Here is a 13,199-nt window from a genome sequence, read left to right as displayed (position 1 = left end):
AGTTTGTATAGGGGAACACTTTTCATCTTGTCATCACAATGCTATTAGTTTCAAAATAAATATGCAAAGTTAAAGGTCTGGTCCAAGGGTTGAGATTCTAAATTGGAAAAAGGACCAACTTGACAGTATCATAAAGGATCTGGCAAGTGTGGATTGGGCCAGGATGTATTCTGGCAAAAGTGTACTTCGTAGGTAGGAGGCCTTCAAAAGTGAAGTTTTGAGAGTACAAAGATTTGTCTGTGCCTGTCAGAATAAAAGGTAAAGATAACAAGTGTAGGGAACCTTGGTTTTCAAGTGATATTGGCCCTGGTTAAAAAAAAACCTTACCAGGGTAATAGCAGTTACAGACAGGTAGGAACAAATGGGGAGCTTATGGAGTATAAGAAATGCCAGAGAACACTTAAGAAAGAAATCAGGAGTGCTAAAAGAAGGTATGAGGTTAGCCTAGCAGACAAGGTGAAGGAGAATCCTAAGGCATTCTACAGATATGTTCAGAGCAAAAGGATTGCAAGGGACAAAACTTGTCCTTTACAAGATCAGAATAGGAATCCATGTGTGAGAGTCAAAAGAGATGGGGGAGATCTCAAATAATTTTTTTTATATCTGTATTTACTCAGGAGACAGACCTAGAGTCAGTAGAAGTAATGCAAAACGGCATCAACTTCATGGATCTTATACAGACTACAGAGGAAGAGGTATTTGCTATCCAGTGGCAAATTAGGGTGGATAAATCCCCAGGGCATGCCAAAGTGTTCCCTCGGACCATGCTGGAGGCAAGTGCAGAAATTGCCAGGGCCCTGGCAGAGATATTTAAATCATCCTTGGCAACAGGTGAGGTAGGATAGCCAATGTTATTCCGCTGTTCAAGAAAGGCTCTAAGGATAAACCAGGAAGTTATAGGCCGGTGAGCCTGACATCAGTAGTGGAAAAGTTATTGGATGGTATTCAGAGGGACCAGATTAATAAATATTTGGATAGACATGGACCAGTTAAGGATAGTCAGCATAGCATTATGCATGGCAGGTCACATCTAACCAATCTTATGGAGTGTTTCGAGGAGGTTACAAGGAAAGTTGATGAAGGCAAGGCAGTGGATATTGTCTACATGGATTTTGGTACAGCATTTGACAAGGTCCCACATGGGAGGTTGGTCGAGAAGGGTCAGTCGCCCAGCATTCAAGATGAGGTAATAAAGTGGATTAGGCATTGGCCTTGTGGGAGAAGCCAGAGAGTGGTAGTAGATGGTTACCTCTCTGACTGGAGGCCTGTGACTAGTCAAATGCCGCAGGGATCGGTACTGGGTCCATTGTTGTCTGTCACTGGGTCCATTGTTGCCTGTCATCTATATCAATGATCTGGATGATAATGTGGCTAACTGGATCAGAAAATTTGTGGATGACACCAAGATTGGGGGTGTAGTGGACAGCAAGGAAGGCTACCATGGCTTGCAGCGGGATCTAGATCAGCTGAGAAAATGGGCTGAAAATGACAGATGGAATTTAATACAGACAAGTGTGAGGTGTTGCACTTTGGTAAGGCCAGCTGTAGGTCTTACACAGTGAAAGGCAGGGCACTGAAGAGTGCGAGAGAACAAAAGGATCTGGGAATACAGGTCCATAATTAATGGAAAGTGGCATCACAGGTTGACAGGGTCGTAAAGAAAGGTCTTGGCACATTGGCCTTCAGAAATCAAAGTATTGTGCACAGGAGATAGGAGGTTATGTTGAAAGTGTATAATACATTGGTGAGGCCTAATTTGGAGTATTGTTGCAGTTTTGGTTACCTACCCACAGCTCAGATGTAAATAATGTTGAAACAGTATGGAGTAAATTTACAAGGATGTTGCCAGGTCTGGAGGACCTGAGTTATAAGGAAAGATTGAATAGGTTAGGACTTTACTCCTTGAAACATAGAAAATTGAGTGGAGATTTGACAGTGGTATACAAAACTATTTTAATTTTAGAAAATTAAAGAAATATGTATATGGTATACATAAGGTAAATGCAAGCAGGGTTTTTCCACTGAGGTTAGGTGAGACTACAACCAGAAGTCATGGGTTAAGGGTGAAAGGTGAAAAGTTTAAGGGGAACATGAGGGGAAACTTCTTCACTCAGAGAACTGTGAAAGCGTGGAACAGACTGGCAGCACAAGTGGCGGATGCAAGCTCAATTTCAATATTTAAGAGAAGCTTGGATGGGCACATGGATGGTAAGGGTATGGAGGGCTCAGAGCAGGACGATGAGAGTAGGCAGTTTAAATGGTTCAGCATAGACTAGATGGGCCAAACAGACTGTTTTTGTGCTGTACTTTTCTATGACTCTATGGATGTCACTGGATAAGCCAATATTTGGTGCCCTGACCAAAATGTAAAAGGGAGAACCACCTTCTTACAGCTCTTCTGGTGAAAATACTCCCATGTGTGCTAATGGGAAGGGCGATACAGGATTTAGCCCCAATGAGTAATGAAGGAACATGATTTATTCCTGATATGCAGCTTGGAGGGTACATAGTAGTGTACCTGTACATCTGCTGTCATTGTCCTTCCTGGTAATACAAGGTCAGAGGTGTGGAAGTGCTTTTGGAATAGCATAGGGAAGTAACTGCTACTGATGTTATGGTACATTCTTCAGGCACAGCTGCCCGGTGGTGGAGGGATTGAATGTTTAGAGTGATGGATGGCACTGCAATCAAGTGGGCTGTTTAGTTCAGAATGGTTTTAATTTCCCTTTGTATTGCTGGGGCTGAACTTATTCAGGAGGTGGACCCCTTCATATTCCTGTAAATGGTTCCAAGGTATCCAAATCAGTATTAGGCTTATTATTACTAACATACACTGTATACGCGTAATTTGTTCGTGGCGGCATCGGTACAGTGCAATACACACAAGAAACCATAAATTTAGATAGATTAGAAATAGTGCCTTGAAAAAGTATTCAGCCCCCAACAAATCGTTCACATAAATGAGTATTACAACCAGGGATTTTGATCAATTTAACTGAGAATTTTTAATTGTGAATGACATGCTCCTTTTTCACAGTAGTGCCTAAAAAAAAAGGGAAAATTGTAAAGCACGAAAAACTAAAAAAAAAATCTAAAACTGGAATGTTGGCAGTTCAAGAGTGTTTATCCCCTTTTGCTGGGTACTTAGTTGAACTATTTCTTGCAGGTATTAGAGCCAGTAGCCTTTTTGGATAAGTCTCTATTTGCTTTGCACAATGTGACGGAGCAAGATTTGCCCATTTCTCCTTGTAAAATTAGTCAAGTTGCGCCAGGTTAGTCGGAGTGCAGCAGTAGAGAGCAATCTTGATATCTTGCCAGAGATGTTCAATCGAGTTAAGGTCAGGACTCTGACTGGGACACTCAAGGACATCAATTTGCTTCAATTGAAGCTGCTCCAGGAACACTCTGGCAATGTGCTTTGGATCATCGTCCAGCTGAAAGACGAACTTCCTCCTGTTGAAGTTTTCTGGTGGAGGCTAGCAGCGTTTTTATCCAGGTCTCACTGTGTTTAGCAGCATTCATCTTCCCATCAATCCAAACCAGATTTCAAGTCCCTGCTGTTAAAAAGCATTCCCAAAGAATAATGCTACCTCCACCATACTTAGAGTAGAAATGGTGCTACCTGATAGGGGGATAGGTAGAGCAAAACAGGAATGTATCCTTGGCTTGAATATTAGATGTTGTTTCCACAGGACTATGTGGTGGTCAGTTCTACTGACATAATTATAGATATATGCATTTGTTGCAGGTAGATTGGAGAAAATGAGCTCAGACAGGTTGATCTCTCATGTTGGTTTACTCATGACCTACAGTAGACCCAATCTGGCAGCCACTTCCTTGTGAACTTGGCCAGTTCTGGCAGTAGCGTTACTCTGAAGGCAAGCATGGTGATGAAGCCCCTAACTAGTGCACACTCTATATCTTAGCTACTTTCACTGCCTCTTCCAGCTGTGTTGCAACATAGAGGAGAATGGATCCAGATATCTCAGCTTATTTTTGGCCAACACTGGTGTATAACTTTCAACTTATATGCCACAATTTCCAACTTTACATTACATGAATGCACTTAAAATATGGTAAATATTTCATGATTTATTTTCATATTAGTACTGAAGAAATATTAAAGCAGCAACCATACTTGTAATGTTTTAGGTCAGGGATGGCCAACCTTTTACATTCCATGCATCAATTTTTTCACTCACAAGTTCAGATGCGCCATACAACTCTTGTACCCCCATTCAATTCTTGTAAAAATATGTTAATATAGAACTCATGCGTGAAAAAAATCGCATCTGAACTCGTGCGTGAAAAAACTGACACATGGATTGTAAAAGGTTGGCCACCCCTGTTTTAGGCTGAACTTAATTTGAAATGTTTTAATCTCAAGCACTCCATAATCACGTTTGTAACACAAGACAGTTTTGTGGGCCAGAGAAGCAAGTAATTCATGCTTTACTTTCTGTAAATGAGTGGAGAGTAAAATATATCCTACCTCAATTAGATTTCTGACTGACCAGAATTTCATTCCCATGAACCACTGGGGTTTTGAAAACAGACAGCTGTGCATTACTCCTCAACAATAAGCAAGTGTTGTAATCTCCCTGCACTTGAGTAGAACATTTAGTGATGCTGATTACGTAGAAGAATTCAAACAATGCAGAAGAACTGAAATGACAAATCTGCATCACAAAATAGTCTTAATTATCAGCCTGAATGTGTGCGCCATTTTCTTTAACAATCAAATAGGATATCATGATGCACAGTACACGAATCTAGGCGTTACTATTCAAAATAACAACACCACATAAATATTCTCACCAACTAATTTGCTTAAATATATTGCTGAAGTACTACACACGCAAAAATGCTTACATATTTCAGATGAACACTGTACTCAAGGAGACATGAAGTTTTTACTGACAGCTGCCAATCTGTAAGCCAGATGGCATCCCTTATTAATGTAATGACAACTACATCAAGCATCTGTGTAGTATACATTTCATAATTACAAGCCGGTATGACACAATGCAGGCTTACTTGCAGAATAATTGCAGGACCCCTGCCAGTGGTATCCCATACAAACAGCTGTCATTGCAGTCCCTCAATACATACATCTGAACATGTAAGAATATTAGATTTACAAACTTTTATGTTTGCTGCCAACACAAATCATAGCCTATCAAGAACTTTAAACATCATCGAATGGATGCACAATTGAATGTTCAGTGTATCACAATCATGTTTCTTCTATGATTTGAAACCTACTGAATGTTGAAAAGACCAGACAGGTTGGATGTGGAGAAGATGTTTGCTATTATGGGGGTATCCAGCACTAGGGTACACAGCCTCAAAATTGAGGGGCGACCCTTTAGAACAGAGGTAAGGAGGAATTACTTTAGCCAGAGAGTAATAAATCTGTGGAATGCTCTGCCACAGACTGCGGTGGAGGCCAAAGTCCATGTGTATATTTAAGGTGGAAATTGATCATTTTCTGATTGGTCAGGGCATCAAAGGATATGGCGAGAAGGCAGGTGTATGGGGTTGAGTGAGATCCAGGAAAAGCCATGATGGAATGGCGGAGCAGGCTGGATGGGTTGAATGGTCGAATTCTGCTCCTATGTCTTATGGTCTTATGTCATTTTTTTTTCTTTGCAAACCTGGATTTAATTCCAAACCAAGCGCCTGTCTGATGGTCAGTGAGAATTTTTTCACAATGGTTTCGACAAATTTTATAACGGAAGACATTCCAAAGGAAAAGTTGACACCAGCTGAGCTCAGAGAGATTTCAGTGACACCTTCATTTCAAAATGGAAAGCATGCACAGCTTTCAGTGAACTTTCTGTGCAGTAAACATCAAGGTAAATAAATTTGGCTGAGTGGAGACATCAAAAGTAGGGTTGGGTGAGTTTGATGGGAGATTGCAGATAAGAAACATCCGACTACATTCCATAATCATCCAGTATAGCAAAAAATAAATCAAATGAAATTGATTAATCATGAGGCCCCAGCATTACATTTACAGAAGGCTCAGAAAGATAGCAATCAGTGATACAAAGAATGGGGACAAAAATGGAAGTTGGTCCAGGTGACTGGGAAAAATAGAAGATGATAAACTTCTGTTTCCCTGATGCCAGGTTCCCATTCAGTAACACCTGCAGTGATGTATACTCTCCAGGCACTACATTTTGCAAGGAATATGGTGTAGATTCACCAAGATGCTATTGGGGTTCTGTAAGCTAAATTTAAAACTTGTTTTCAACGAGGCTTTAAGTCTGAGAACAGAGAAAGCTTAGGGAGAGATCATTGAGGCTTTTAAATCTTATGATTTTTAAAGAAACAAATGAGGTTCTTACAAATTTGTCCTCAAGATGCATATAGTACAAGGAGACATTATGTCCTTCTTCACAAAGGCAATGCGAGAAGTATGAAACTCATTCACGTAATAGCAATATGTGCTTTGTCAACATCAATTTCATATTCTAATTGCTTTGTCAATTATCCTAGATCACTAGGCTGTTGTTAGACAAGGACAGTGAAGAATACACAGCTATGACAGAAACCTGGATCTAATATTTGGCTAATTACAGAATGACAAAAAGTTTAAATGAATTGAAAGGAATGTTCCAGTAGGCTCAATGAACAGCAATATATTAGCTACTAAATTATTGAAACTATTCCCCAGAAAAGTGATCCAATATTTAGGTAAGGTCATAGGAGTTAAACATATCTCATTGAACATCCGTTTTGTTTCCAACTGCCTATGAATAATGATACGTAAAGGCAGTCATAAACTATCTGTGCAACATCACTGAAAAACAATAACAAATATACAAATAATTACTGGAGATCAAGCAAAAATATCTAGAGTTGTTAACTGGAGATCTTAATCACGTGAACTTCCACCTCCAACTACCCCATCCCCATCTCCAGTAATTGTATACCTTGGAATCAAGAATGAAAGTGGGTAGACGAGTCCTGGAGACCACCTTTCGATGTGCTTTGCTTTTCATTCACAGGAGTGAAATTAATCTTCAATTCATTGTCACCGTCCTGCAGGATTGGAGGCCATTATAGGGGGTGTGTCTGTTGCCAAATCAGTTTATAGGCCTTAAAGTGCCCCCAAAATGTCGTATATTGTCATCTTCTCTCGGCGTATTTAACAGATTTTCTATTGGGCTAAACGCCTACTAACTGCCCACAACAGAGCTGAAAATGCTGGTACCGTTCTATACCACATGACAGGTAAAGCGTGTTACTAAGTTGCATTGCTAAAACAAGGCTTCATTATCAACAGGCGGGTAGCAGTTATGAAGACTTCTAAAGTTTTAACCGGAGTACAATATGGAATTAATGGCTACAATTCGGTTGTTGTTTTGTAATGGTTTGGGGGTACTTACATGATTAAATGGTCCGGTAAGAAAGTGGGGGAAAAAAACTTACCACGATGATTGGAGGTAATTCTGTTGGATGTTCGAACACGATATCCTGTTCTAGGCTGCCACTTGGGTGAAATTGGTGAAAGAGTTTACTATGGAAATGCATTTCCTCCAAAGTGCGAAAAAGCAGCGGGCAAGAGGGGCAGGCGACGCGCCGGCTGCCGGGGGATGAGGGCTCCTCCATTGCTCAGTCGCTCGGTCAGTTTCAGCTGCTGCTCCCGGCCGAGATTACAGCGGCGGCTCCTCTCCTGCCCAAAGAAAACTTCCTGCAACCCTCGGCAGAGCCAGTCTCTGGAAAGCTGCACTCGGGCGCATTTCACGGCACCGAGTGAAGCTGTATTCCCCTTGTTTCTCTACAGTCTGGCCAAATCTTGGGGTGGGGTGGAGGTGTTTTATGGAACGCTCGAGTGCCGGACACACAATACCCGAGGAGCAGCCCTGCGGGGATCGGCGCAAACCGCGGGCAAACAGGAAACTGGAGAAGCCAAGGGGGAGGGGGCTCTGGTTTCACACTGACTCTCCGTGCTGTAGTTTGCTCCCCTCTCTCTTTTCTGGCTTTCAGCTGGTGTGCTGGGGCACAGCAGGTGGATAGAGAGATCAAATGTGACCCGACGGACTACAACATAGAATTGGCACATGGACCTTGCGTGCCTAATACAGCTCCGATCCTATTGTCTGTCTTTGGCAACTTTAATGCATTATAGAGAGAGGGGGGGAAACTGGCCCAGGGGCAAGGTGGAAAATCGAAAAAAAATAAGATAAACGCATAGGAGTAGCATTTACATAACATCTATACAGAATCACAAGGCATCACGAACCCAAAGCCCTTCCCTAAGGGGTACTAAGTTCAGTCACAGTTAAATCACCACGGCAAGTTTCTGCGCACCAAGTTCCCTCAGACAGCAACGTGATCATAACTAGATGAAGCACCTTCAGTAAAGTCGGTTCAGGAATAAGCTGAAATATCCTGAGAGCCTTTTAAAATCACTGAAGGGAGTCGAGGACAATATCTCACTGAAGTGAACCCCCCCCCCCCCCGTGGTCCAGCACGTCCTCTAAATCAAACTTAATATCACTAACGTATGTCATTTTTTTCCTTCGTGTTAGCAGTTTAGTTCAGTACATCAAAATACTATAAATTATACTGAGAAACATCGAAGTAGTATGAAGTGTTCATGGATTGGTTCATTGTCTGTTCTGAAATCTGATGCAGAAGAGTTGGTCATCCACTTTGAGTGTCTGCCTAGATTTTGGGCCAGTTTCTTAACAGAATGTGAACTCATGGCTATCACTCTTGACAATCCCATTTCTAGGTAATTTTCAGTGCTTCAATACTGGTGAAAATTATTTAGTGGTCATGAACTTAAAAAAAAATAACAGATACATTTCAGTAAGTTGTGCCTTTCCTGGATTGCTTTTTTAAATAGCATTATAAACTTATGGAGTTAGTAAATATGCACTACAAACCAGCTATAAAACATGGTCTGATTTAACTCCAAACTGTTGTTACTTCTGAGTCATGTCCTCTACACACAATTTCAAATATCAGTTTCGACCAAAGTCGATCACATTCAAGATAATTTCCAGCTGAATTCATGCCAGATACAAAATTAAACCAGGCATTTGTATGTGCCAAGGTGTTATAACTAGACAGAAGATCAGGCAGCATCTGTGAATAGTAAACACTGAATCAGTGTTACAGGTTGTTTTGGTATTGGCCACTTTTGAAACAAATACTGTAGGAAAGACTGGATATCTGAAGTCCTCTGGCCAATGCTGGTAGGTCTCTAAGACTTCTCGGTGTCTCACTTTACAGCAACTGCTGTTGTTCTCCAGCAGCCGAGGTGTGTGTGCTTCTACGCGGCTGCTCTGAGGAGCATGCCTCTGAGAACTGATGCCCATCTCTGAAGTGTTGGGTAAATTTACATTGCAAATCACCAAGTCCTATTTTAGCGCTTGTTTCGAGATGTAAACCACCCTAATGCCAACCTGAAGTGGACTTTGGGCAGCTTTTATATTTTTTTGCTGAGAACCTGATATGATTTTAACAAAAAATTCAGCCATATTCAACATGCAAGCTGGTTACAATTCAATGTCTACAGATATATAACAATTAGATATCTAGTGAATGTACTTGCTTAGCTGAACTGCTTGCTCTCATTTGGCCCACACAATGATATCTTTTTAATTAACATTATTTTCCAAAATAGCACTATTGCAATAATTGTGTGCATGTTAGGTCACCAGTGACCTATCATTGTCAAGTTTCCTATGCATCGACTCCAGGCCTTCCTTTTTTCCTTTCTTCATCCGATCAGTTTTTTCACCTATACCCTGCTGTTGCTCTAACTTCAGAGACGTGGCTACTGAGCTTCACTGAGCAAACTGACCTTTCTTTTAATCACAGTTGTGGGAGTTTTCCACAAAAACAATAGAAAAACAATTCTTCACTTTCAGTTCTTCAGGAAGTAAGGCACATGGTTTTGCTGTGATGGGAGTTTCAGAATGGCAAGTGGTTCTGACAGTTTAAAGATTATCACAGAATACAGCAGAAAAGCACCTTTAATTTTGAAACCTAGTTTAAGTGACAGTACTTTTTCATACTTTTCCTTATGGTTTGTATCATTGAATATTAGTAGTAGGGCGGGCATATATAGTGGCATTAAACCAACTTTCTCTTGTGCAAACTACACCAAACAACAATACACCTACAAAGTTTCTCTAAAAACAGGATCATAGTAACAAAGAGGAGAAAATGGTTGTTTAAATTCCAGTTGAGATAAATACTGAATGATCACTTTTGAACTATTTGAAAGAAACATTCATGGAATACTAACAAAAAAAAGACAGGAAGTCACAGAGTCATAAGAACATAAGAAATAGGAGCAGGAGTAGGCCATCTGGCCCATCGAGCCTGCCCTGCCATTCAATAAGATCATGGCTGATCTGTCCATAACTCAGCTCCATCTACCTGCCTTTTCCCCATAACCCTTAATTCCCTTACTATGTAAAAACCTATATAACTGTTTCTTAAATATATTCAGTGAGGAAGCCTCAACTGCTTCCCTGGGCAGACAATTCCACAGATTCACCACTCTGGGGAAAAACAGTTTCTCCTCATCTCTGTCCTAAATCTTCTCCCCTGAATCTTGAGGCAATGTCCCCTAGTTCTAGTCTCACCTACCAATGGAAACAACTTTCCTACTTCTATTTTATTTCAAAATTTTGTATGTTTCTATAAGAGACCCTCTCATTCTTCTGTACTCCAGAGAGTATAGTCCAAGGTGACTCAATCTTGCCTCATAGGATAACCCCCTCATCCCTGGAATCAACCTGGTGAAGCTCCTCTGCACTGCCTCCAAAGCCAGTATATCCTTCCTCAGGTATGGAGACCAGAACTGCACACAGTACTCCAAATGCGGTCTCACCAGTACCCTGTATAGTTGCAGTATAACCTCCCTGCTCTTGAATTCAATCCCTCTAGCAATGAAGGGCAACATTCCATTTGCCTTCTTAATAACCTGTTGTACCTGCAAGCCAACTTTTTGCGATTCATGAATAAGCACTCCCAAGTCCCTCTGCACAACAGCATGCTGCAATCTTTCACTTAAATAATAATCTGCTCTTCTATTATTCCTTCCAAAGTGGATAATCTCGCAGATACCAACATTGTATTCCATCTACCGGACCTTGGCCCACTCACTTAACCGATCTGTATCCCTCTGCAGACTGTCCACATCCTCTGTACAATTTGCTTTTCCACTCAGTTTAGTGTCATCAGCAAATTTTGCTACGCTACACTCTGTCCCCTCTTCCAAATCATCAATGTAAATGGTAAACAGCTGCGGGCCCAGCACCAACCCCTGCGGCACCCCACTCACCACTGACTGCCAACTGGAGAAACACCCATTTATACCAACTCTCTGCCTTCTATCGTCATAGGAATGGAAAACAGGACCCTCTGCCCACTGAGTTTCTACTGACCATCATGCAACTATTTACATTAAACTTATGTATTCTCCCACATTCCCATCAACTTCCCCAAATTCTCACACTCTCCTACACATCAGGAGCAACTTACTAGAGCTAATTAACCTACCTACCAACCTGCATGACTTTGAGAGGAAACCAGAGCACCTGGAGAAACCTATGCTGTCACGGGGAGAATGTACAGATTCTACATTTTTTGACCAAAAATCAGCATTGTAAGTTGCTGAACATCTGTAGCTGCAGTTCTATGGGCTGTACTACTGAACTATTCTTAAGTATTTATCTACAGCAAATGGGAAAAGCAAAATTAATGAAACATGGAAAGTGAATTCACTCCAAAAATTGTTCAAAATAAGGAGTCATTAAGTTATATAAAATCAACAAATAATTTAAAATTTGATGTGAATTGTCATTGTTACAGACAGATGTGAATAATAAATGGCACGAGAATGAAACGATCACAAATATCTCAAAGTAGAGAGTGCTGGGAATACTCCGCAGGTCAGACAGCATCTGTGGAAAGAAAAACTGGGTAGACATTTCTGAACTTCATCGGTACTATGCATCTGTCTTCATGGAAAATTTTCCAAAAAAATCAGAAACTGAACAAAAATAAGTATTAAGGTTAGCAAAAATGTGTTGGAGAAATTGCTGAAAATAATCTCAATGATGAACAGCCAAGACTTCTGAAAGAGGTAGCCGTCAAAAAGAAAATGTCCTAATTATTATATTCCGAACTTCTATAGATTCTGTGGGCACGTGGCCAAGTGGTTAAAGCATTGGACTATCGACCTGAAGGTCGTGAGTGTGAGCCCCAGCCAAGGCAACGTGTTGTGTCCTTGAGCAAAGCACTTAATCACACATTGCTCTGCGACGACACTGGTGCCAAGCTGTATGGGTCCTAACGCCCTTCCCTTGGACAACATTGGTGTCGTAGAGAGGGGAGACTTGCAGCATGGGCAACTGCTGGTCTTCCATACAACATTGCCCAGGCCTGCACCCTGGAGAGTGAAGACTTTCCAAGCGCAGATCCATGGTCTTGCAAGACTAACGGATGCATTTTTTTTAAAATATAGATTCTGGAATTGTTCCAGTGGATTAGAAGGTAGCAAATATAAGTCGAAATGTTTTGTGGGGGGGCGGGGGGAGAGAGAGATGGAAGAGGGAAAGTAAAGAGCTACTGAGAGCCTCACAGCAGGGAAAATACTGAAACCGATAATGAAAATTATAATAATGGAACACTTTGGGAAAAATAATTGGATTGGTTTATGAAAGGAAAATCAGTATTGTTAAGAATACACAAGAGATTGTAGATGAAGGAAAACTAGAATACTCTAAGAACTCACTGGTTCCAGCAGCATCCATGGAGTCGAAAGCTGTAGACAAAGTGGAAAGATGGCCAGTATATAGTAGAACAAGGGAAGGGAAGGAAATAGACTGGCAGGTGATGGGTGAAACTAGATTCTGGGGGAGGGGATGGAGTAGTAATGATAGGCAGAAAGAATGAGATAGAGGTGGGGGTTGTGGGAAAGATGAACAAAGGCAAGAGACAATGCAGTGGACAATTGAATATGTGAGAGAGGAAGACAGGATATATGGGTTAGCTGAAATTGGAAAACTCGATGTTCATACTATTGAGTTGTAGCTCTCCCAGTGGAATTTGAAAAGTTAGTATGGGAGTGGGAAGGAGAGTTAAAATGCTAATCAACCAGAAGCCATTGGCTTGCACATCATAGCTGGCAATGTAATAATGGAAGAGACATCACTTTGAGA

The 13,199-nt window shown here is 41.1% G+C and overlaps 1 protein-coding gene across 4 annotated transcripts in view; it reads right to left on the bottom strand.

Moving 5' to 3' along the window:
* The window catches only part of LOC140195375 (tensin-3-like), a 449,612-nt gene extending 441,712 nt beyond the window's left edge, over window positions 1-7,900 (bottom strand). For 2 of the 4 annotated variants that reach the window (XM_072253576.1, XM_072253577.1), the window contains exon 1: window positions 7,441-7,899. In XM_072253576.1, the coding sequence (XP_072109677.1) occupies window positions 7,441-7,620 (180 nt within the window). In that variant the 5' untranslated portion in view covers window positions 7,621-7,899. Of the gene's footprint in view, window positions 1-7,440 lie in introns of all 4 variants that reach the window. The other 2 variants (XM_072253585.1, XM_072253579.1) reach the window with 2 other exon arrangements.
* Window positions 7,901-13,199: the final 5,299 nt, after the last annotated feature.

The sequence above is a fragment of the Mobula birostris genome, chromosome 3 (assembly GCF_030028105.1).
Source record: "Mobula birostris isolate sMobBir1 chromosome 3, sMobBir1.hap1, whole genome shotgun sequence".
Classification (NCBI taxonomy): Eukaryota; Metazoa; Chordata; class Chondrichthyes; order Myliobatiformes; family Myliobatidae; genus Mobula; species Mobula birostris.
The sequence above is the reverse complement of the archived record's forward strand: the minus strand, read 5'-3'. Positions and strand labels throughout refer to the sequence as shown.